Raw genomic sequence first — 23,113 nt, 5'->3', positions numbered from 1 at the left:
TGTACAAAATTTGAATTGTCACAATGTAATTGTTTGTCTTTGAGGAGAAATTTTTCATTGTTGCCCGAACACAGATGATACACTACATGTTTTTATACAAGTGGTAAGAAATTTTATTTTTTAAATTATTAACTTTTTAACACACATATCCTATCATTTGTATAGTAACACGTGGTGTACCACTCTGTATTCCGGTCACACTGAAAAAACTCTCGTGATTGACCTTCACTTTCTCTTCTACTTGCTTGTATTTATAGGGCTCATAAACGGATGAGGATTCTCTCTGGATTCTCTTTGCTTGTATACTTGCATTCCTACGTTTGGGGATGAGCTCATTCCTCTTTGCGTTTAACGTATCTTGACCGTATAAATTTCATAATTTGTAGCGTTCAATTTCTTAATCTTCATTTAAAGATCATCCACACAAAAAATCATTTTAATCGGAGATCATTTAGTCATTAAATGTATAGAACAAATCGACAGTGTAGGTACCAAAGAACATGTTCATGATGAATCGTCCATTTATTTGATACATTTACATGACCAAACGATCTCGAATTTTAATATTTAAACCAAATTTACAAACCAAATGAAATGTCACAAAAAGAAAATAAGCACGTTAATCAACACTTAAGTAATAATTCAATCATTAACAACCACATGATTTAGTTCATAAAATTTGGTTTAAAGGTTTGGTCTACCTAGTATTATCCTATATTTTTTAGAATGATCTTCAATTAATGATTAATAAATTAAATGATTTCGGTAGTTGATTTTATTCGGTGAAAATACATTATCACAAATGGTGATATGTGCATACATTGGAGAACTTTCAGGTTTAACTATCTTTTTGCAAAAACAATCTTTTATAGACTCACTTTAAAACAGACGATTCCCCTTAAATTATCATGCAATATTAATACACACCAGTGTCTGGTGCTCCCTCTTGCCCCAACAATTATGGTTACTTCCATCGCACGTAGCAATAATTCAGAGAGAGATGATCATCCACGGCCACGCACTGTCTCTCGATCCGAACACGCCGATCTCACTTAATCAAAACAAGATTAAGGCCATAACTCCAATTAACTCTCTTTAATCCTCATTTTTAATCCAGTTTCCCCTACTAACCATGTCGTCCTTCGACTCCTTCCCCAACGCCGACGAATCGCACGACCCCCACCGCCCAGCCCTTCGACGACGATGCCTACATGGGCTACGACGCCGGCCTCCCTTCCCAAAAATAAGACTCTTCCTTCAACACCTCTACCCACCACGATGACGACTCTCCTCCCCCGCCGTCGACCCTGCCCCTCCCCTCCACTCTGATTTCCAGGACGACGTCATTCTCCCCGGTGGTGACAACAGCGCCAACGTTAATCAGCAGCAGCAGTCCCCCGAGGTATACGGCTTCGGCGCTTCCATCCCTAACCCGGAATTCGAGTCACCTATTGATTCGGCGGTGCACGAGGACAATGGCGTAGGCGGTGGCGGCGATGGTGATGACGGGGACATTTTCGCCTCTAGTGAGCTTTGATCTTGACTGAATCATTGCATAAGTTGTTTCGTCTTTCCCAATTTGATTTTTTACGTTAGCTGATTCCGATCGTTGCTATGGGAATTAATGACAAGTCACAGACCATCATACAAAATGGATGCAATGACTCCTCTAGTCTTTAAAAGGAGCCTAAGATTCACTTCTGGTTCACTGGATATAAACTAGATGTCGTTGAATTGCCGATGGATTCCGTGTTAGCTGGTTATAAACTTATAGTGTTTCTCTCTGGAATATGGCGTTCGAAGCACTAGCCTTTCCCAGATTCTATTCCGTTGTAGTACGGTATGCAACATTTTATAGTAATTTTTTCTATTGCGATTGTCCCGCGGGTAGATATTCGTACATTTTTAGTTGACAAACAATGGAGTTCCTTGTGGTTGGCTGAGAGCCTCAGAACATAGTGAATCCTACGTCTCTGCATGAATGAGTGTATAAAAATTATGCCTTATTTTCTTCTCAATTGTTTTCATCTACACAGATTAACGCATTGAAATATTTTGATTTGACCTTTTTGCGTCAATGCATGCAGTCTAAATGTCATCCATCTAGAGGAAAAGGAAAACAGAGAAGGGGAGATGCGGAACCAGATTATCGAGGAAGCTGAGGAATTTAAGCGGGCCTTCTATGAGAAACGGAAGCTCAGTTGTGAAACTAACAAAGCCCACAACAGAGAAAGGGAGAAGGTAGTAATTCTAAAACCCATTATGTTCTACCTCTTCCGTAATCCCAATTCCCTCACCCTCCCTCCCTCTCCCTTGCTCGCTTGTACATGCACCTACGGAAGCTCAGCTGTGCAGCTGTACCTGGCCAACCAAGAGAAGTTCCACAAAAAAGCTGACAAAACATTACTGGAAAGCAATAGCAGAGCTGATACCTCGTGAGGTTCCTAATATTGAAAAGAAGAGAGGGAAGAAAGATCCTGACAAGAAGCCCTCAATCGTTGTCATCCAGGGCCCAAAACCTGGTAAACCGACTGATCTTTCAAGGATGCGGCAGATTTTCCTGAAGCTGATACAGAACCCTCCACCACACATGATGCCGCCCCCACCTGCCAAAGATGTCAAGGATGCAAAGGGAGGAAAAGATGGGAAGGATACAAAGGATGTAAAAGATGCAAAGGGAGGAAATGACGCAAAGGATGCCAAGGAAGGAGGAAAGGACGCAAAGGAAGCAAAGGAAGGAAAGGATGCGAAGAATGGAAAAACTAGTTCAACAGCCGCAGCTGGAGCTGCAGATGCAAGCACACCTGTTTCACCTGCCAAAGACGTTGCAGCAAATTGTACTACCGACTTATCAAAACCAGAGGCTCCTGCTGAACCAGAGGGTGAGCAACATTCGGAAACCATGCCAGATCCTACCGAGTAATGACCCTTCATATTTTTTTTATTCTTTACATTATATTTGAGTCTGCTGCTTAGAAACTTCCTACGAAGAATTAAACACAATCATTTGTCGATGATCCAGAGTCTGCAGCATGGAATGCAGAGACTGCAGATTCCTAACTGCAAAACCACCTCTATTGGATTCAATGTTGTCACATTTACTTTTTAGCCTTTTGACATTACATATGCTCTTTTGTTTACACACAATTTATGGAGTAAGAACCAATTTTGTCCTTACAATAATTATCAAACTTTTAATTACAGAGATGCTTTATTTTACAAGAAAAATAAGCAAATAAATACAAACTCAGAGTTTCATTATTTCATACCTTTGCCTGCAGTCACCAAGTCTTGTTTATTTTTAGGTCCTTGGGTGAACGTTGACCAATTGGAAGGTTACTACTTCTGCTTGTAGTAGGCGAGAACACTGTATACGGTCTGTATGGCTGTAAGAATGAGAGCAAGGATGACTGCATTTGACAAAAGTGACAAGATTGATTTTGGATTATATAGATAATCCCTTTTGATCCCTGCAAGCCAACGCCTTAGTGAGCGACTATGATAATACTGATTCACCTCAAGGGCGAGGGCAGAGTAAAAGAACTTCATGTGTTCAGTGTCATAGCGAAGCCTATCGAAGAAACGAACGGTGTCCTCCACGCTCAAATTGGTGTCTATAATTTCTTTCTGAGTGAGAGAGAGTAAATCTTTGGTAGACTTGATAAGCTGACTCAACAGCATGGCGTAGGACAAAATGGGACATGTGTCATAGTCGCCCACCAACTGACACTGTTCGTAGACTATGAGGTTTCTGAACAGAGATTCTGTGTTGTCTTCAATTATCATATATGGAATTTTCATCACTCCATTTACTATGTTGAAGCTTATTTCCAACTGAGATTTCATATACGCTGGTTGAAATTTGACTCCAGTTTCCTCAAGATGTGTCGCTGAGGGAATAGGAGTCCAATGACTCCAATCTGTGTTATACTCCCTTTTTTTCCACCATGATGATCCAAAAAGTGAATTTCTTACTGCGTCAAGTAAATGTCTGATTTCCAATGTCCCAGTCTCAAAGGAATAATGCATGTTTTCGGAAAGTTCCAAAGTAAGTTGATATAGAGAAATCTCTTCTGACGTTTTTGTGAGGTTGAATAAACAGTCGAGAACTTGCCATGGAAGCTGGTTTTCAAGCAGCAACAAGTCGTTTTTAAATGTGGAGAACCGCCCTGGGAAAGGCGAAACAGATTCGCGGAGAAGTTCTAAAATAAAGCAACCATCGACCACCATCATTTCTACAAACTCACGGCTACTCAGATGATACAACTTTTCTTCATAGCACTTACGAAGAAACTCTTCTCTGCTTCTCATTTCTTTGACAAACTTTCCCAAACTGGTGTCGGGAGTTGGTTTGCGATTGAGGAGGCGTAGCAAATACCTTAGCTTAGTTTGTTCCATGCCTTGAAGCTTTTCTCTTCTGCGGTGATACGGCCCGATTGAAACCACTTGTGGGACAAAAGCATTTTCATTGTCGCTGACATGTTTAGTAGGGACTCTAAATATGCAAGTATGAACTGGTTCTTCTGTTGATTCCTTGGGAAGCTTTCTTTCTATCCAGGACGCTATTAATTCGTCTTCATTTTCTTCGTTTCCGCTCCAACTTTGGTTACCCACATGACTTATTTCTCTCTCAATTCTCTCTCTCCCCTCTTCTACTTGAATTATGGAGTGATCAGCTTTTGCATTGCTCTCATCAGTTGAGTCTGTCATCATCAACTTTTTTCTACTCCAAATGTGACCCGCTTACTCTAGTCTGTATTATATATTCACAAGAACAAAATTACAAATAATGTCAATCCATTAATTGAACCACCAAATTTATTATTTGGGAACCTTACAGAAATTTTATACCAAAACAAAAATTGAAAATACGACTTTAACACTTGAAATTTATTAATTTTTTTTTAATTTAAAACCCATCATAATATATATATATATATATATATATATTTTTTTTTTTTGAGTACTTAGAATCCCTTACATTTTTTCCAACTTATTTAGACTGAACGTTTGTTCCTTTACAAAATTTGATTAAGATGCTTTAATCAATTGTCAGCTTAGCATTTTTCTATTTATTTAATATATATCCACCTAAGCTAGCTAATGACTAATTTTCTACAATCTCAAAAGTTTAAATTAGTGACTTTTTTTCTACTTAGTACTACGGTCTAGTGATATTCATCTTCACTTGTAAGTGAGAGGTCTTAAGTTTGATTCTCGCTAAAAGTGAATTTGAACCACATCATTGCTAGCTCATTGTGAGGGTAAGCCCACCCGTCTCCCTTAGTGTAGATAATATTGTTTGTGACACACCCTGACCCAGAATGTTCACCTGAACTCCGAATCGAGTTATGCTGGCCGATACCAGGAGGGTGACGAAGCCATAAAGTGTAGTGATGTGGAAATGTGAGTAAATTTAAACCTAAAAGTGCCTAAATGTAAGAGTGCCTAGTCAGTGGGAGCTCCTATTCCACACATGATGTTAGAGCATAAGTAAAGTATAGTAGAGTGGATTGAGAATTATTCCATCGAAGGTAATCTCCAGTACCAAGATTTTTCAAGAATCCTCGTTGATACGAAAGCTCAGCTACAAGAACTTGGAGAGGCGAAAAATAAGGGTGAGTGGGCCTAAAAATAAAACTTTTTAAAAACCTTTTTGAAAATGTAATGACCCATCGCTATAAAACAAGTATAGTTTCCAAACATAACATACTACGTATAGTATGAAAATTACTTACGTTCAAAAACTGCAATACTTCATAACAATTCGTAAATAAGCATTTAACTTACGGTAATCACAATATCTTGCAAAAATAAACCTTTCATATCGAGTGCTCATCAAAATATGCTGACACACGAGTTCATGCAGAGATATTCTTACATGAATAGGACTGAGTGTAATAATGATTTACATTCTAGTACTACAATCACGTGAAGACTGACGCTATCCGCGTCACATACGAGTCCTAATTGCCTACAACAATCTAGCACAGGACTGGCACCTACAATGGATCCAAAGTGAGCGTACGGTGTGATGTGAACATACACATGAAGCCTGGCCCTGGCCCAGGTGAGTACTGAAACTAGTGTAGCACACGATGAACATATAATGTAAATATAGTCATGCCATAGTGATTTGATGATTCTAGTCAACATAATACTATTCATAGTCGTAAATGTAATTAAGGTATCCCGTAGGATTTATAACAATTTCCTAATTCTCATCGTTACGACATTTCTTATAATCGTTAATTTAATTACAACATCACATAGAAAATTCGTTATTAAGCCGGAGTCTTTGATAGTAATCGTACCCAAACTTAATATTCGAACCTATTAGTAAAACTCAACTTAAACGATCAAATTTGGGAAAACAGAGTGCGAATTTGGAATTAGGACATCAAAATATGCTAAAAAGGGTCCCAGCTACTACATCAACGCCCGAAGTCAACAAGCACCTCCAAAGCACAACAGTCACCCCTAGGGAAAGATGAGAACCAGCTAGAAGGTCTCATTCTTCTATAGATCAAATTTGGGATTTTGACGAAGATAAACACTTCTGTTGAAAAACTACAAAAGAACCAGACTTCTGCCCATGTTAAAAGCCATTCCAACTTCGTGGACATGGAGAGAGGGATGAAAAACCTAGAGAACTCGAGCGGGACAATGCCTTCTACCTAAATGCCGCAGGCCCCGTGAGAAATCCCACCGACGACCTACGAACCCCAGGTGCGGATACGGGGGAAGGAACCTATAATCCACAAATCCCCCTTAAAACACCTCTGGGGGTACCGAGAACGGAACCCCACTGTTTAGGGTTCAACGAACCTGAGGTTCCCAAGAACCAAAAGTAGTGATATTCTCTGAACAAAGATAACCATGTAGGTCACATCTCACCCCGTACTTCGAGCAAGCCGATGGTCTTAATTAGAACACCCATTTCAGCAACAATCGAAGGAGTTCCTTTGCCAAAAAAATTCTCTCAACCAAGGTTCAAGTCATTCCATAGTGACTTTGACCGCGATTACCATATCACGCATTATAGAAACGTTATGGTGTTATTCAACAACAACGATGCTTGGATGTGCAAGATGTTCCCGTCCACCTTGGAGGGACCCGCTATGAGGTGGTACTCAAAATTACCTGCCAAGTCCATTGACTACTTTGAAACTATGGCTGTCTTATTTATGAATACCTATACCGTATACCGTGATGTCCGAAAACGCCGCAAAACTATGTTCAGGTTACTCCCTCAAACTAGAGATGGAAGTCTTCGAGCCTATTTGAAGCGCTTCCATGCATAATTGGCTGAGGTGGAAAAACCAAATGACAAACTCGCGACTATGGCAATCAAACGAGGCCTCTATGTTCATTTGCTTCTCTCTCAGAAGCTGAACAAAAAAAAGTACGACTATGATACTCTAGCTAAATGTTTTGATATCGCATACACTCTGACCAACTGGGATGATAAGAGTCGAAGGATAGCTGTTGAACTAGATTACTCTAGGCAAATTGACATAAGAAGGGTAGATAGAGACACTCTCCTACCTTCTCTACGACAGGTTATGAGAGGAGAGTGTCGAGACAAACAAGTCATATCAAATCCTAAGCAGTACACCGCCTTGAACACTGCCCTTAATAACATCTTCCATAATATAAAGGACAAACCCTTCCTCCAATGCCCAAAACATCTAGCTAAGAAGAACCCAAATGAATATAGTTCTTTCCACAATAGTACCGGCCACGCCACCAAAGGTTGTTAAGCGTTGAGGGATAACATCGAGGAATTACTAGATCAGGGGCATTATTGGGAATTCGTCAGGGATAAGGGAAGAATAGAAAATTTGGCTAAACCCAGGGAAAAAGATCTGTCGAATAAGCACATTGATGATGAAGATCGACAATCTGCAAAGAAATCGACCTTCAACGTAAACTTCATCCGTGAAGGATGGATGCAAGCAGTAAAGGGGTTACGAGAAATATGGTGCCAATCACCTTGAAATGGATACTCTGTCGTCACATTAAGATCGAATAACAATAAAAGGTAACACAGACTACACGCGGTTTGATTCCCTTTCCGGGCTATGTAGGTTGTCCTCTCTGGACCTAAGTGCAGCTTCGCCGTCTCTGTGAGGACAAGTCTACAGAGAACTCATCTCCCAATGCCCCACCCTAGGCTTATCGTCAAAAGTGATCCCTGATGTAATTTTTATGTCATATCATCATTTCTTTAGAACTACATTAGTGATTTGATTCTCCATCCAGGAGATATGCAGGCAATCATTCTTAGATTCAATCACACCCCCTTGTAAACCAAATTTACTTGGTTCATGAATAAAGAAGCATCTGTTTGTCTCAAATATGTGTTCCTTTGTTTTTTTCTTCAATGATGCAGGGAGTACCCTACTCGTTCAAAACAGGGCCCCAACTTTGAAAACTTCGCATCAATGCAAGTCTAAAAACATTCAAAGTTACATTATCAGATGACCTCCTTTAGCCCAATCCGTCTGGAATGGTTAGTAGCTTGGGAGACTTGAACCATAATAAGCGCTATAACAATTGGCGGGCTACAGACACGAGCATATGGCTCCTAGACCCGGAAATGTAATGCACCATCTGGCCTTCGAAAAGTTTATGCAACCAACAAGGTTGTGGGTTATAATATTCAAACCTGGGCTTTACGCCATCTGAGGGAATAATTGAAAGGGCGATCCGTAACTCATCCAAAGGCGGCTCTAAAATTTGACCCTGAGTACGACTACTTCTGACCAACTTACTAAGTTAAGTAAGCTCTGCAACACCAAGTGTTAGTAGGTTCGAAAGAGGCATCCATACTAGGTAAACCCCAAAAGAAATTTATTCCAATAAAGTTCAGATACACGGAAATGCTTTAGTCAAGCCAACTAAATTAGTCCGATTGAGAACTCTCAGTTTCAACGCTTATGGTCTGACAAAAGGATTCAAAAAGTTTTTTCGACTCATAAGCAAGCGACCTCGTCTCCAACAAACTTTCACATAAACATTCATTGGGACAAACACACAACAAGAGCTAAAAAGTACACACCATTCAAGCATAACGTTGCAACGAAACTCGAAAAACCTAGAAAGCGAATAAGAATAATAGGTAAATGGGAGGACATTCCTGATAAGCAAAATATCGTCATCTCTAGTCTAGCGCAAATAGTAAAAAGGCAAAGGGTTTTTTTATGGGTATTAACATCTGGTATTAGAGTAAGGTGGTACTCTAAATATCACGATAGGTACCCTTACAAGTGCTAAGTTTGGTAGATGATGTTTTTCTGAATCAACATCATCAAGAGGAGGCTGTTATGCTTAGTCCCGAGCGTAGATGATGTTTTTCTGAATCAACATCATCAAGAGGAGGCTGTTATGCTTAGTCCCGAGCCCATAAACTTAGCTGTTCTTTACCTTCATTCTTATTGTTCCAAAGTTAGCTTACTCTGGATAGTTAACTAGATCGAGGACACGACTAGAAAAATACAAAGAACAAGAAAGGAATACCTTGGAAAAAATCTTAAAAGACTTAAAGCCTGAACACGGGAAAAATGTTCAATGAATTGGAACATACCTTCATTCTAGCCAGGCAAAGCATAAAGAGGAAAACTGCTCTGCAACGCTGAAGTCTATTACATCTGTACGATCAACTAAAGGGAAATTAACAAGACAAGTATTAGTAATAGTAGTATATTTCTTCTTTACTTGTCCTTGAAGATTTCGAAGGAGACTCACTTTGCTCCGATAAGACGAGCATCGATGCATCAACCACAAGCAAAGAAGGCAGTGGTAAACCGACTTCCCTTATTTTATCCTGGTATTATTGCCATAGTTTTGCGCCCAAGTTCGACTGGGAAAAGGACCTCATGAGTTTAAATACTCACATTCCTAGTGTCGAAGTAAGTTGATACCCTAACCATCGCAATACGAATTTTTCGCGAATGCTAAGTTTAGAGGTTTGTCTACTTTGGAAATATTTATTTGATTGACAATTTTTGGTTTAGATGTACAAGATAGGCATATCTTTTATGCAAGCGCATGTCTATTATCAAAATCTCAAATGGGATTAATTCGGTACAAAAGTTTAGGGGAGACAATCCCTTACCCTTGGCAATGAAACATTTGAATAAAAAAATTACACAATGCTCCTGGCTAAAGTTATCAAGGTCATAATAGAAATATGCTACACCCACCTTACTGCATTCCGAGCATGGCATTACATTTAAGGCGAGTATTCAGATAGAAATCTACCACCATCGTCGTCCACCCGAAGAGAAGATGGAGAAGAACGGAGACAAATAATTCACAAAGGCATCCCACCACTTTGAAGAAATCAGACTCCAATGTAAATTTTGCACTTAGAATCCTACAGAGAAGAAGGTTGGTGATGGGTAACCCTATGGAATCCAAACACTTAAGCCACATGAGTATCATACGAGTGAATGTTTGAATGAAAACCATCACCGCTACAATCATCCAACATCGGATAATGAAGGAAGCGGCATCTGATAACTCTTTGAGGAATTTCAACCCTATAACATAGATCAACTCCCATGCAAGATCTGCATTAAAGGTGGCGTATAGGATGAATATTATAGAACAAGTTGCAGGAAAAAGGGAAACATGTTTTGAAAACTTGTAGAAGGCGACATGGTTTTCTGGGATTGCATTTTTTCTCAATAAAAAAACTCAAAAAAAGGATTAGATTTAGGCAAGGAAGGTATAGGCATCATGGCAGAAAATAGAAAGGTTTGAAGGAAACCGCTACTTGATGAGGCTATATAAAGGAAAACCACCAAGAGATCTCACCATTGAAAGTGAAAAGACGCGTATCTTGGGGTCAATATACACGAAGATTGATGATAATTAATAAAATGCGTGGAAAAAGTTACCACGTAAAACGGAGGCGTTCGTCCTCATGGCAGTGGATCTATTTTCATAATTCCAAAGGTTACGCGATGTAAATCGAAGTGACTAAACTACCTAGCTTTAAAAGATCCAGACTTGATTGTAGGAACTTGAAGATTAAATGGTATGCATTTCAGCATACTCCGAAAGGCATGGTCTTTGGTAACAATCCATCCTTAAGGGGAACAAGTTTAGGGTTTAGGGTTTCGGATAGTCAGGGGCAATTATGGGGTCATGATTTTCCAGGGCTAAAGTAAAGTTGATCCGATTATTATTACCTCAGAAGTTCGGTCATGGACTCACCAACTCTTGACGGAGTATCAGACAAAGCAAGATGCCACCATCATTCTGCTCCAGGGCATTAGGCAGAGCCTAAGAAACTCCGCTAAATGACCATGCTTGTTCTGCAAAACACGTGATTTGATCCGGATATAGACTAAATCAAATCCTATAAGTCTTGGAGTCCCTACAATCTAGGGATAGGCTTGTGGCGTAAGTAATCACACTTCTAAGAGGATGCAATATCTACTTACTAGATATCTTCTCAAATTCTCTCGACTTTGAACAGGGATTCTATCCTAAAAAGGTCTTTCCCACGGTATAAATACACCCACCTAGGGTTCATCTATGGTAATGCAATCTATAAGCTTGAATTCTCTTGGCCTCTACTTGAGTCTCAAATCATTCACTAACTTTACCGTCAGAGAGCTTTTGGATAGCACGCCTCATTTCTTGCCAAGGTTTGCTTATGGTTCTTTACTATTTTGTAGGTTGTTCCAGACTACACGGATTTGTACTCAACCATTGCTTACGGAGGTGCAGAGTTTTGATTCAAACACCCTTGTATAAACGATATTTGGGAAATGGTTTTGTGTACGTAAAAGACATGAGGCTCAAAAGACAAATACAATTTTGCGTTTTTATAATTACATAATGCGTGAGTTAGTTTAATTCAGTAATAAATTTGTAATAAAAAGATTGAAAACATGTCTAGTGTTTATAAATACTAATATGACAATTTAAAAAAGAATTGGAATTCAAAATTAAAAAAGTGTTATAAACATTGTAAAGTCTGATTGTGTAAATCTTAGATTAGGTTTGAAACTAGTTATTCTTCCTTATTAGGACTTGTATTCCTTGGAGGAGAAGGATTCTTCCCTCTCTTATTACTATAAAGAAAGACATTACGTAGGGGGAATACCATATCCTCTACACAATTCTACAAACACATCTCTCTCCCTACTCTCTTTGCTGTGCTTTTCTCTCTCCCTTAAATTAAAATAAGCCACAACACGTTATCAGCACGCTCCTACCGTTGCGCTTAGGAATCTAACGTGAAAGATTTATTCATCAAACTAGTTCATCAATATCATTACGCAATCAGGTTCTTCCAAAACAATGGTTTTTATCTCGATATTTTTGCAGCCCTGATAGCACGAACATTCAGCATAATGCATGGCCCGACTTTATGTTTTTCAAATTTTAGATTCTACATAAATTGTGTATGTATTACATCCATAATTGTTGAATTATGTGAATTGATATTGCCATGAATTGCATCAAACATCTGTTCATACCTTGAATTATTTGTTAAATATGCATGATTATAATCTGAAAAAAAAAATTAAAATTAATTAAATTAGGGTTTCATTGGGAACCCAGCGCGCGACGGCTGGAAGCCGTGCCGTTAGGCTCCCCGAGCCTCACCTCGAGAACCAGCCATGGAGCCAGATCCAGGCCCTGCAACACAAAAAACCAGAAGCCAATAATGGTGTCCTCGTCCCTGACCACCATAGGCATGGCCTGCAGCTAACACCCCGAGCCTTTGGTCATTGTCACCGACGATTAGAAATCGTCCTCGATGAAATTTGGATCGAGATTCATTTGAATCTCATCAAAAATTTTTGAAATCTGGTCTGGATTTTTTTAGGGTTTTGGTTTTTGAACACCACTGTGGTCGTTGTTGACCGATGTTACTCGCCTCGAGATTTTTTACCAAGACATAATTGTAAGTAATGGCGACACTGGTCATCCCTGCCGATGTGCACACTAGTACGACTCAGTTTTTGTCTTTGGTCCAACCTACGGCCCATTTGGGCCTGGACTCATCTCAGCTTGTAACAAAGAAACTTTTTTTTTCTTAGGCCTAAAAACCCAAGCCCGCTACCGCTCACCCCAAGCCCGCGTGACACCAGCCCGTACGGCTATGGTGTCACTATGCATTGCGATGTACCTAATCACAGCCCGCATGTTTGTGGTGCACCTATGTGTCGTGATGCACATGATTGCGACCCCCGGGTCCACCTTCCCCCGTGTCGTACCAGAGCCCAGCCTTTATGCTGGTGTATATGTGTCACGAAGCATTAAAGCGCACCCCGTTTGGGCCTTTGTGTCTAAACTTGCTTCTGCAACCCAAATTTTTTTAAGCCAATGGGCCTGTAGCTTGTGCCTACCCTAGCCCAAAATTTAGGCCTGGACTCCATGATACCAGACTGATTAGCCCACCCGTGGGTTTTGGCACATTATTTTTGGGCCTCAAGTTTTAATTACCTATTTCTTTTAGGCACTTTAGCTTTATAATTTTTCTCCCATACTTTAATTTTGGGTCGAAGACCAAATAATTAATTCAATTATAATCATACGCTCCGAAGACCTATTTGCATATTTTCATTGCATATTTTTGTATATATATTTGTGTTTATCTGCATGAACATATGAACTCGAAGTTCATAATTCTTTCGAAACCTGAAGTTTTTCGAAACATGCCTTGTTTGAAAACCTGATGTTTTCCTTAAAACATCACCCATGAAAGCCCGAAGCTTTTTCATGTAACTTTAAACCAATAAATGTCTATTAGAACCTGGACGTTCTACTCCTTTATGAATGGATTGATTCGTCTCCATTACACTAACCATATTCTTGTCCATTTACTTTGTGACAAAGACATGTCGAATTTGAACAAACTCGACTTCACTGCTTTAGAGGTCTCCGGAAGAAATTACCTTAAGTAGGTCCAAGACTCCACCTCACCGCAAAGAATTTACACTCCGCTATTGAAGTTGAGGCGGATGACCCGATTGGCGAAACTAAGAAAGCTTATACTATGATCTTCATCTGAAGACACATTCATGATGCATTGCAAACCAAGTACCTTGCTAAGGAAGATCCACAAGCACTTTGGGTTGTTTCGGCTGATCATTTCAATCGCCAAAAGGACATCTTCTTGCCTCAAGTAAGACACAACTAGTAGCATTTTCACTTCCAAGACTTTAAAGCCTGTGAATGAATATAATTATGAAGTTTATCAATTCTGATCACTTCTCAAGTTCTATAATGAGGATTTGACCAAAGAGATTCTCCTAAAGAAAACCTATTTGACATTCTCTGCTATCAATATTGTTATGCAGCAACAATATAGGGCTCATATGTTCACTAAGTTTTCGGATTTGATCTTTGTTTTACTTCTTGCTGAAAAGCAGAATTTGTGAAATCCCGTTCCTGGATTTCACTGTTATAATCTACGTATTTGTATTATTGAGATTTTATATTATTTTTTGAGAATTTATATTAATTTATTTGAATTTAGATTTCAATTAAACTAGTTACGAAAAGTGAAGTTTGGAAAATTATTATTTACTCGTTGACCTTTCGAGGTCACAAGTAGCATTTTCGAATAGATCTCGAAACCACAAACGCATAGGCAAAAGCCATTTGCAAGTCCAAATTTTAACGATATAGTTATGGACGCTTGAAGTCGCGAAACTTTAGGTTGTGGAAATTATTTAATTTCCACTTTGAGGGCAAAAGGCCCAAATATATAATTGGGATAAGGGAACCGGCTATTAGGAGTAAAAAAAAGGGGGTACAATCCAATTATTAGAGGAGGAGAAAGGACCAATATGGGGGTGGACATTTCTTTACCCCATTTCTTGAACCCGTGTACTCCACTAGCCATTTTTCAAAAACCGGCCAACTTCAGGTCAATTTCTACCATTTATCAACTGATTTTCCTATCTCCTTCACCTGCAACCTGCTCAACTACCTTCCTCCTTCTATCTCCACCAAAAATCAAGGGTTTTTAAGGTCTAATAGGGTAGAACTCCACTGGAGAACCCGAGGGTTCTCGACGACGATTCGTCGGTCCGGTGAGCATCACCATTCACCATCACCCTTGATCAACTTCTCTTGAACCCAGGAACAAGACTCAATTAGTAGTAGGGGCGTTGGAATATCGAGGAAGTCGAAGAGAAGGAGACCCATCTTAGCGTTTCCAGCGGGTTTGAGTGAATTTGGGGTTCTTCCTGGTCGAATTGGACTTCGGCCCAGGTATGAAAGTTGTTCCTCTCATTGAACTCTACTTGCCTGTAAAAATTGGAAAATTTTAAAATAGTTGAATTTTTTCGGCGAGTCAGGGAGGCCAACCGGCATCGGCGGTGCATGACTAGTGAGCCTATATTGGTTAGATAGTGACTTGAATATATGAGATATGTTTATTATCTTAATTTCTTATATTAATATCAATTGTGAATATGAATTGGTCTTATAAATATGATTTCTATTGAAATGTGATTTTTATATATTTAGCCATAGACCTATGCTTATTAAATAGGTTTTGGCATGTGCATTGATGATGTTGTGATATATATGTGTTTAATTATCTTTTTAATAATGTGATTGATAATTATGATGAATGTTATGACAATTATGGGATTTAAATATTGTTTGATAATTATTTGGATATGATTGCCAACTGAATACCTTTTTGAACTTGGCATTACTACCTAGCATGAGATGGAGATGGAAGTCAGGAGATGAGTTAGGTACTTTATTAGATTTTTAGTAGAAATAGTAATTAAGGGAATTCCTTGTGTTGTGCTTCATATGACTAGATGCTGGTTGATATGTGGAATCGATAACTTGTATGCACATAATTATATTTAATGTGTGATGATGAGATTGCACCACATAGTAGTGGTACATGGATGGTTTTGCTTAGTATATCCGTAATGGGGGACTATATGTACTCAGGAGTGATCATGCTTGGTATATCCGCGATGGATGATCACTGCATGCACAATGAGTTTATGCTTATGGTCCTGCTTGGTATATCCGCGATGGGTGATGATGATTGGTTGTACATGGTACATTTTATAGGCGATCATATTTGGTTTGATTCCGTTGAGTGGTCTGGAACCCAAGGCTGTTGAATTTCGTGGAGTGGCCTAAAATCCCATTATTTGGAGAAGTAGGCTTGGCCTAACTGTGTCACTCTAGCCTTAGTTTTATATATATTAGTGTCAATGGTTTCGAGAGTCTTATGAATTGAGTTAGAAAATATGTTGGACGTCTGAGTGACTCCTTCGGGATTTCTATGATTTGATTATAATTTCATAAGGTAGGTATGAATTTAGAAGATATGGGAATGATTGTTATTACTTTGATCAAATTGATTAATTAATGCGGCTAGAGAATGGTTTTGTGTTTCGTTGGCTCTTAAATATGATGTGTGTTGTGAATTGCAATATCATGATGAGACATAATGATTAATATGTTGGATGGGAGAGAAATCATGTCTTCATGGGGATTGGTTATGTAGCTTGAGTCCAGGAATTACATGTTGTCAGGTTATAATAAATGATTGAGGAATGCTACGCTTTTCTGCTTGAACTTAGTGGAATAAACGTTTGATTTTGTGATAAGTGAACTACGAATGGCTTGATCCCTATTGAGGGTACGTATGCAGTCTAATGAGGAGGTTATATGGAGCCATAAGGTAAATGAAAATTTCTTTGCAATTTGATTCTCGAATTGTGATTTGCCATATCCCGGAGACAGGGTATATGAGATATACGAGTATTTGGTGATGTCACGTGTCGATCCTGGACGCTGTGGTTCAAATGACCATTGGTCCCGTGTGTGCTGTTTCTGATTTTCAAGAGGTCGTTACCCCTATGGAAGAGTAGAATCTTAAACATGGACCATTTTTTTCGTTGAATTTTAGACCCTTAGGGCCAAATTCCACTAAGGGGCTTAACCCCCTTCTTGTTTTTTGGTTTAAGTTTGAACAATTTTCCTTTATGTTTGGATTATTTGTTGGTGATTTTTTTTTTAATTTTGGATATTAAGTTGTTTTAATTACCATCCTTGAATATTTAAATTATTTTGAAAGGATATTTGTTTTTAGAACTTTTATGCATGTGACCAATTTAAATTAATTTTATTCCTAGGTATGACTGGTGGGAAAGTTAGTTGTCTAGCAGATAGTGCAACCACGCACACTGTTTTGCGTAAACACATCTATTTCACTAACTACATACCTAAAACTACACCTCTGATAACCCTCTCAGGCCCATCTAACCTGATTGAAGGATATGGTAAGGCACGTATAATGTTGTCCAATGATACAATCTTGACCATTGATGAGGCACATTATTCTCCACATTTTGGGAAGAACGTTGTTGAGCTTCAAAGACATTTGAGACAATAATTATCACGTTGAAACCTATGTAGAAAATGGAGATGAATTTTTGTGCATCACTTCCTACGAATATGGCCAGAAGCATATTATAGAGAAGATGGAGCGTATCCCGAGTGGTCTGTGTATTACAACCATACGTCCAATAGAGAGCCATTATATGGTCAACCCTACCTGAGGGATTGAGCACGAAATTACACTTTGGCATTACTGTTTGGGTCACACGTGTGGTTGTTGTCCACAAGAAACAATATTTTTTCCAAACTGTTGGCACATGTTATCAAGCTCAGGGCTTACCACCCTAATTATCCGATCAAATCTATTCGATTGGATAATGCTGGAGAATTCACATCTAAAACTTTTGATGACTATTGCATGTTGGTTGGGGTTGAAGTTGAACATCATGTATCCCATGTTCACACCAGGAATGACCTGGCAAAGGCATTCATTAAACGCTTACAAATGATTACATGATCGTTGGTCATACGTACCAAGCCGCCAATTACAGCTTGAGGCCATGCAATATTACACGTAGCCATGTTGCGACCCAACCATATAGTGTTGCTCAGTTGGTAACCAAATACGAACCCGACATATTGCATCTGCATATTTTTTGTTATGTGGTCTAAGTGCTGATTTCGTCGCCCTTAAATACAAGAATGGGGCCTCAACAAAGGATGAGAATCTATTTCGGATATGATCTACTTCAATTATTCGTTACATAATCTTTTTACCGCTCGTTTCGTGGATTGTTACTTCTATAAGACAGTCTTTCCGTTGTTAAAGGGAGATAAGAATGTCATCGTTCTTGAAGAACGACACAAATGATTGTAGATGACTCCCACTCTGTCTCATTTAGATCCCCACACCACTCAATCTGAAAAGCTTGCCAGATGATTTCATAGATCCAGGGTGAGGGATAAGATCATATATTCCAGCTGCAAAAGTGTCTGCAAAGATGGATGTACTAAATGTATGACAGACTTCCCTTTTGGAGGCTCGGGATGCTAATTCGGCCAATCCATGTATATTAGCGGCTAGCCAATCCTTTGCCCTTGTATAAAAGCATAACAGACTTCTTGGTTTAGATGATTCACACTCCTGGAAAAGGAAAGCCACGACACAGGTACTGAGCCTATTGTGAATCTAACTATCACCTACTCATTCTATCTAACTCATGACGAAATTCTAGATTATGGAAGTGTCCTTGAAGGGACGAATCCACCTCCCAAAAATCGTGAAATTTTGGTCCATTATGCTAGGTTGGATGATGTTTGGTGTAGAAATGAGATGATAATTGACGATGCATTAGCGTATCCAGTAACTACTGATATCATGTTGAGCGATGACATTGAACCTAGTTTCATTGATGAATGTCGACGGAGAAATGATTTGTCAAACTGGAAATAAGCAATCCAAGTCGAACTCAATTCGCTTGCAAAATGTAAGGTGTTTGGACCTGTAGCTCATACTCTTCCACATTTGAAGTGGCTACAAATGGGTTTTCGTTTAGAAAAGTAATGAGAATAACGAAATTGCGCATTACAAAGCTTGTCTTGTTATGCAAGGCTTCTCACAACGCTTCGGGATTGACTGTAATGAAACTTCTTCACCGTTATGGATGTGATTACTTATTGTTACCTTATTAGTTTGGAAGTTTTCGAAAAACTGAGTATGCAGCTTATGGATAAAAAAAAATTCGTATCCCTATAAGGATCTTGATATGGAAATTTATATGAAAGTTCTCGGAGGACTTACTTTGACTGGATCAAATAGTTCTAGACCTCGGAACACACTCTCAATTTGACTGAGGCGTTCATTATACGATTTGAAGCAATCCGGAAGAATGTGGTATAACCATTTAAGCGAGTATCTGACTAGTTAGAGATATGTGAACAATGAACTATTCCCTTACGTGTTCATTAAGAAGTCATAATCCAGTTTTGCAATTCTTGCAATTTATGTCAACAACATGAATCTAATCGGAACTTCTGAAGAGCTCGAGAGAACTATCGCACACCTGAAATCAGAATTTGAGATGAAAGATCTAGGAAAGACTCGATATTGTCTCGGTCTTGATATAAAGCACTGTTCAAATGGAATCTTAGTACATCAATCGAACTACATCCATAAGGTGTTGCACCGCTTTAACGAGGATAAAGTGAAGCCTTTGAGTACTCTTATTGTTATTCAATTGCAAAATGAGATCCTTTCCGTCTGAATGAGGATGAAGAAGAGATTTTGGAACCCGGAGTTCTTTATCTAAGTGCGATAGGCGCTTTATTGTACTTTTGTTAATTTTTTAGCAAGATATAGTAATGCACCAACACGCCTGGACTGGTGTTAAAGACATCTTCCGTTACCTTAAGGGTACTACAAATTTGGGCCTGTTCTATCCCTATGGATCCTCGAGTTATGCCGTAAACCCCCCGGTTCTCGAGTCGATTCCCACCTTCTTAGTTACGTTGACATAGGTTACTTATCTGATCCGCATAGGGCGCTCTCTCAAATGGGTTATGTCTTTACTGTTGGAGGCAACACAATATCTTAAAGGTCAACTAAACAAACCTTAATTGCCACTTCGTCTAACTATGCTGAAATGCTCACCTTACATGAAGCTACTCGGGAATGCTTCTGGCTAAGAGCAGTTGTGGGCCATATTCGAAGCTCCTACAATCTTTACCTCATTGTTGACGTCCCTATGACGATCTATGAAGATAACGCAACATACATCGAACAACTCAAGAATGGTTACATCAAATGAGACAACACCAAGCACATGATGTCGAAGTTTTTCTTCTCACTACAATAAAAGCATCAGAAGATTGAAGTCACGCAAATTCGTTCACAAGACAACATGGCCGACATTTTCACCAATTCACTACCGAATGCGACGTTTCAGAAGCTTGTTCAAGGAATAGGTATGTGTAAACTTTCCGAGTTGTAACATTGTTAGTTCTCTTTGAAATTATGTCAAATTCAGTGGGAGTATCCTAAAGTATACTTGTTTGATCGTAATGTACTCGACATGATGCCAAATTTACTTGAGTATTTACACACTCAAGGGGGAGTGTTATAAACATTGTATTAAAGTGTTATTGTGTAAATCCATGATTAGATTTGGTATTAGTTATTCTTCTCTATTAAGACTTGTATTCCTTGGAGGAGAAGGATTCTTCCTTCCCTTATTACTATAAATAAAGGCATTGCGTAGGCGTAATAACACATCTTCTACACAACCCTATAAACACATCTCTTTACTGTGCCTTCCTCTCTCCCTTGTCATAAGCCACAACAAAAGGGTAAAAGTAGGGAGTTGGAGAGAAAAAGTGTAGGAGTAAAACTATGGTTACTTATGGGGAGAAATTTTTTTTTTCCTAATCTAATATTTTCTTTCAATTATGTATAGAAGGGTATAATAGTAATTTTATTAATTTTGTGTTTGGTAGCCTAAAGACATATGTAATATAATGACAAAAAGTAATGATTTTGTGTTTGGTAATAATGTTTTTGTAATGGATAAGATAACGGCACTGTTGGTGGAGATGGTGGTTGCAACAAGTATTTGAAATACAAATAACAATTCTCAAATGAAACTAACAGTTTCCAAATGAAATTAACTTTCTGGGCAATTTAATTTTTAAAATGCAAATAATAATTTGCAAGCGAATTATACAATGAGATAAAGTACATACTGGAGCTCCTCGAGAAGTTTTTGCAACTCTTTTCGTTTTGTTTATGCTTTATAATAAGCTTTCTTTTGGAGACAACTGCATGGAAAAAGCAAAACGAATGTTACATTATTTCGAGATCATCAATATACGTACGATTTACAAGTCCATCGCAATTTTCCTAATAGTTCTTGGAGTACGGATGAACTTTTGATTAATTTTAAAAGAAATAATTAAATTATATAGCATCACGAGGAAAGGATACGATAAATGTCTATAAAAACAGAATTCATTATTCTAGACAAATAGTTCAATGTGAAATCTATTTCTCTTCTTCCATTTGGAGTGTTATTTCTCCTTTGACATTACTACATTTAAATTACATATTAATAGAACCTTCTTTGTCCAAAAAAAAAAAATGGTAAAAAAATTATTTAGTCTTCTATCACAAGAAAAAAGTTAAGAGTAGTAATGTAATTTTACAAAACAAAATTTTGCTATTTTTTGTTTAGACCTTACATACAGGTGATTTAAAAATTTCTATTCTTTAAAAAATAAATTAAAAAATAAAAAATAAAAAACCTCTCTCACTCCCTCCCACTTCAACATCCACATTCACTCACTCTCTTCCTCTCTCCTTCAGTTTTAAAAATAAAAATAAAAAATTTTACACACAAAGTGTGTGTATACTAGTAGTAGTTAATAGATTAACAATATTAGTACTACAGTTTAATTGCATTCTTTTTCATTTGGAAGTGAGAGGTTTTAGATTCGATTCCCATAAAAAACGAATTTGAATTATATTATTGCTAGTTTATTATGAGGCCAAATCAACACCCTCCCTGAACATAATATCATTTGTTAGAAGAGAAAAATGGGATATTAGAGTTTGATTTTGTGATTTCTTAACACTGCACGGACAAGTGGTGTACATCTGGAGCGCCACTCGTCTTTCAGCTATACCGAACACTACAGAACAACCCAAAAAAATATAAAAAATAAAAGTAGAAGAAAAGAGATTGGAAAAAGGGTAGAGGAACCGAAGAAGTTAAGAAAAGGTCAAATTGCAAAGAAACTGATTGCCTTGTTCATACAGGAGTAGGGTTTTCCTTTTTCCATACAGGAATATTAGATGAATGAGCCCACCAAATCTTCAACCGCACAGATACTTGAATTAAAAGTTTGAGAAGTAAAACACAGAATGAAGTCAAAGAAGGAAACGGAAGGACATACCTTATTCTCTTCTTAAGCTTAAACAAGTAATTAAGAACAAGCTGCAAGTAAATAAGTAAGAACGGAGGCGGGTGCGTAACTCTTTATTTTCTTCTAACAAGCTGCAATTAAAATCAGAGAAAACATGAAAACGGAAGTGTGAACAGAATTATAGAGTAGGAATACAGGAAATCTGAAGGCATAAGTAACCTTTCATGTTCTTGGAATAACAGATGAACACATATGCAGGCAGAAGGAGCTGTTATCTTTCTTAGCGGTAGCTTCAAGCTTGGCTTGGAAATGACAAGTCAAGCAATGCTCTAAATAGTCCATTTGCTTAAGTGAAGCAGATTAGAAAGCAATGCTATCAATAATTGAAGGAAACGACTAGTAGCGCAACACGCGTCCAATTTTGTAAAAGATAGACACTATTTTTGGAATTTTCAAACTAAAAGAGGAATGCGCTAATTTAGTAAGTAAATTATTATCAAAGTAAAAATTAGGTTTTTAAACTATATTTGTAGAAAAATTAGTTCTTAAACTAATTAAAAATCTGCTAAATACATTCTAATATTATAAGAAAAACTAATGAAAAAAGCTTGAAATCTTTACATTTTAATAAAAAATCATATGCTAATTTTAATTAATGATAAGAACAAAATAATAAAAAATAAATAAAACATAAGAAAACACCACTTGCGCTGGGCGCACGTAACCCCCACACCCCCTCCCCCCTTTCCACTCTTTTTTCTTCCGTTGTCAACTATCATTAAGAGAATTTTTTTTTTTTTTTTTTTTGGGGGCTTAGAATAAGAGAAGGACTTCAAATTAA

General features: G+C 38.1%; 1 protein-coding gene and 1 pseudogene across 3 annotated transcripts; one reads left to right on the top strand and one right to left on the bottom strand.

Annotated features, from left to right (window-relative positions):
- Positions 1-1,115: 1,115 nt before the first annotated feature.
- Positions 1,116-4,745, top strand: LOC148694453 (clathrin light chain 2-like; annotated as a pseudogene). Its single transcript, XR_015967038.1, has 3 exons — positions 1,116-1,526; positions 1,837-1,840; positions 2,088-4,745. The product of XR_015967038.1 is annotated as a clathrin light chain 2-like (transcript).
- LOC148694452 (UPF0481 protein At3g47200-like) lies at positions 3,078-22,666 on the bottom strand. 2 transcript variants are annotated; one of them, XM_088700040.1, is made up of 4 exons: positions 22,492-22,666; positions 22,303-22,403; positions 21,094-21,168; positions 3,078-4,753 (listed from the first exon to the last, which is right to left on the bottom strand). In XM_088700040.1, exon 4 carries the CDS (start codon positions 4,711-4,713, stop codon positions 3,340-3,342), a length of 1,374 nt encoding a protein of 457 aa, XP_088556166.1. In that variant the 5' UTR covers positions 4,714-4,753; positions 21,094-21,168; positions 22,303-22,403; positions 22,492-22,666; the 3' UTR covers positions 3,078-3,339. The 2 variants fall into 2 exon arrangements, with proteins under 2 accessions (XP_088556166.1, XP_088556165.1); XM_088700039.1 differs by lacking the exons at positions 21,094-21,168; positions 22,303-22,403; positions 22,492-22,666 and adding an exon at positions 9,590-9,608.
- Between the last annotated feature and the right edge of the window lie 447 nt (positions 22,667-23,113).

This window comes from Pyrus communis, chromosome 9 (assembly GCF_041283825.1).
Source record: "Pyrus communis isolate YQ-2024b chromosome 9, ASM4128382v1, whole genome shotgun sequence".
NCBI lineage: Eukaryota > Viridiplantae > Streptophyta > Magnoliopsida > Rosales > Rosaceae > Pyrus > Pyrus communis.
Note: the sequence above shows the minus strand (reverse complement) of the source record. Positions and strands in the feature narration are given on the sequence as shown.

Coding starts and splice junctions, on each gene's coding strand:
- LOC148694452 (XM_088700040.1), bottom strand. CDS start 4,713: ATGATGACAGACTCAACTGATGAGAGCAATGCAAAAGCTGATCACTCC.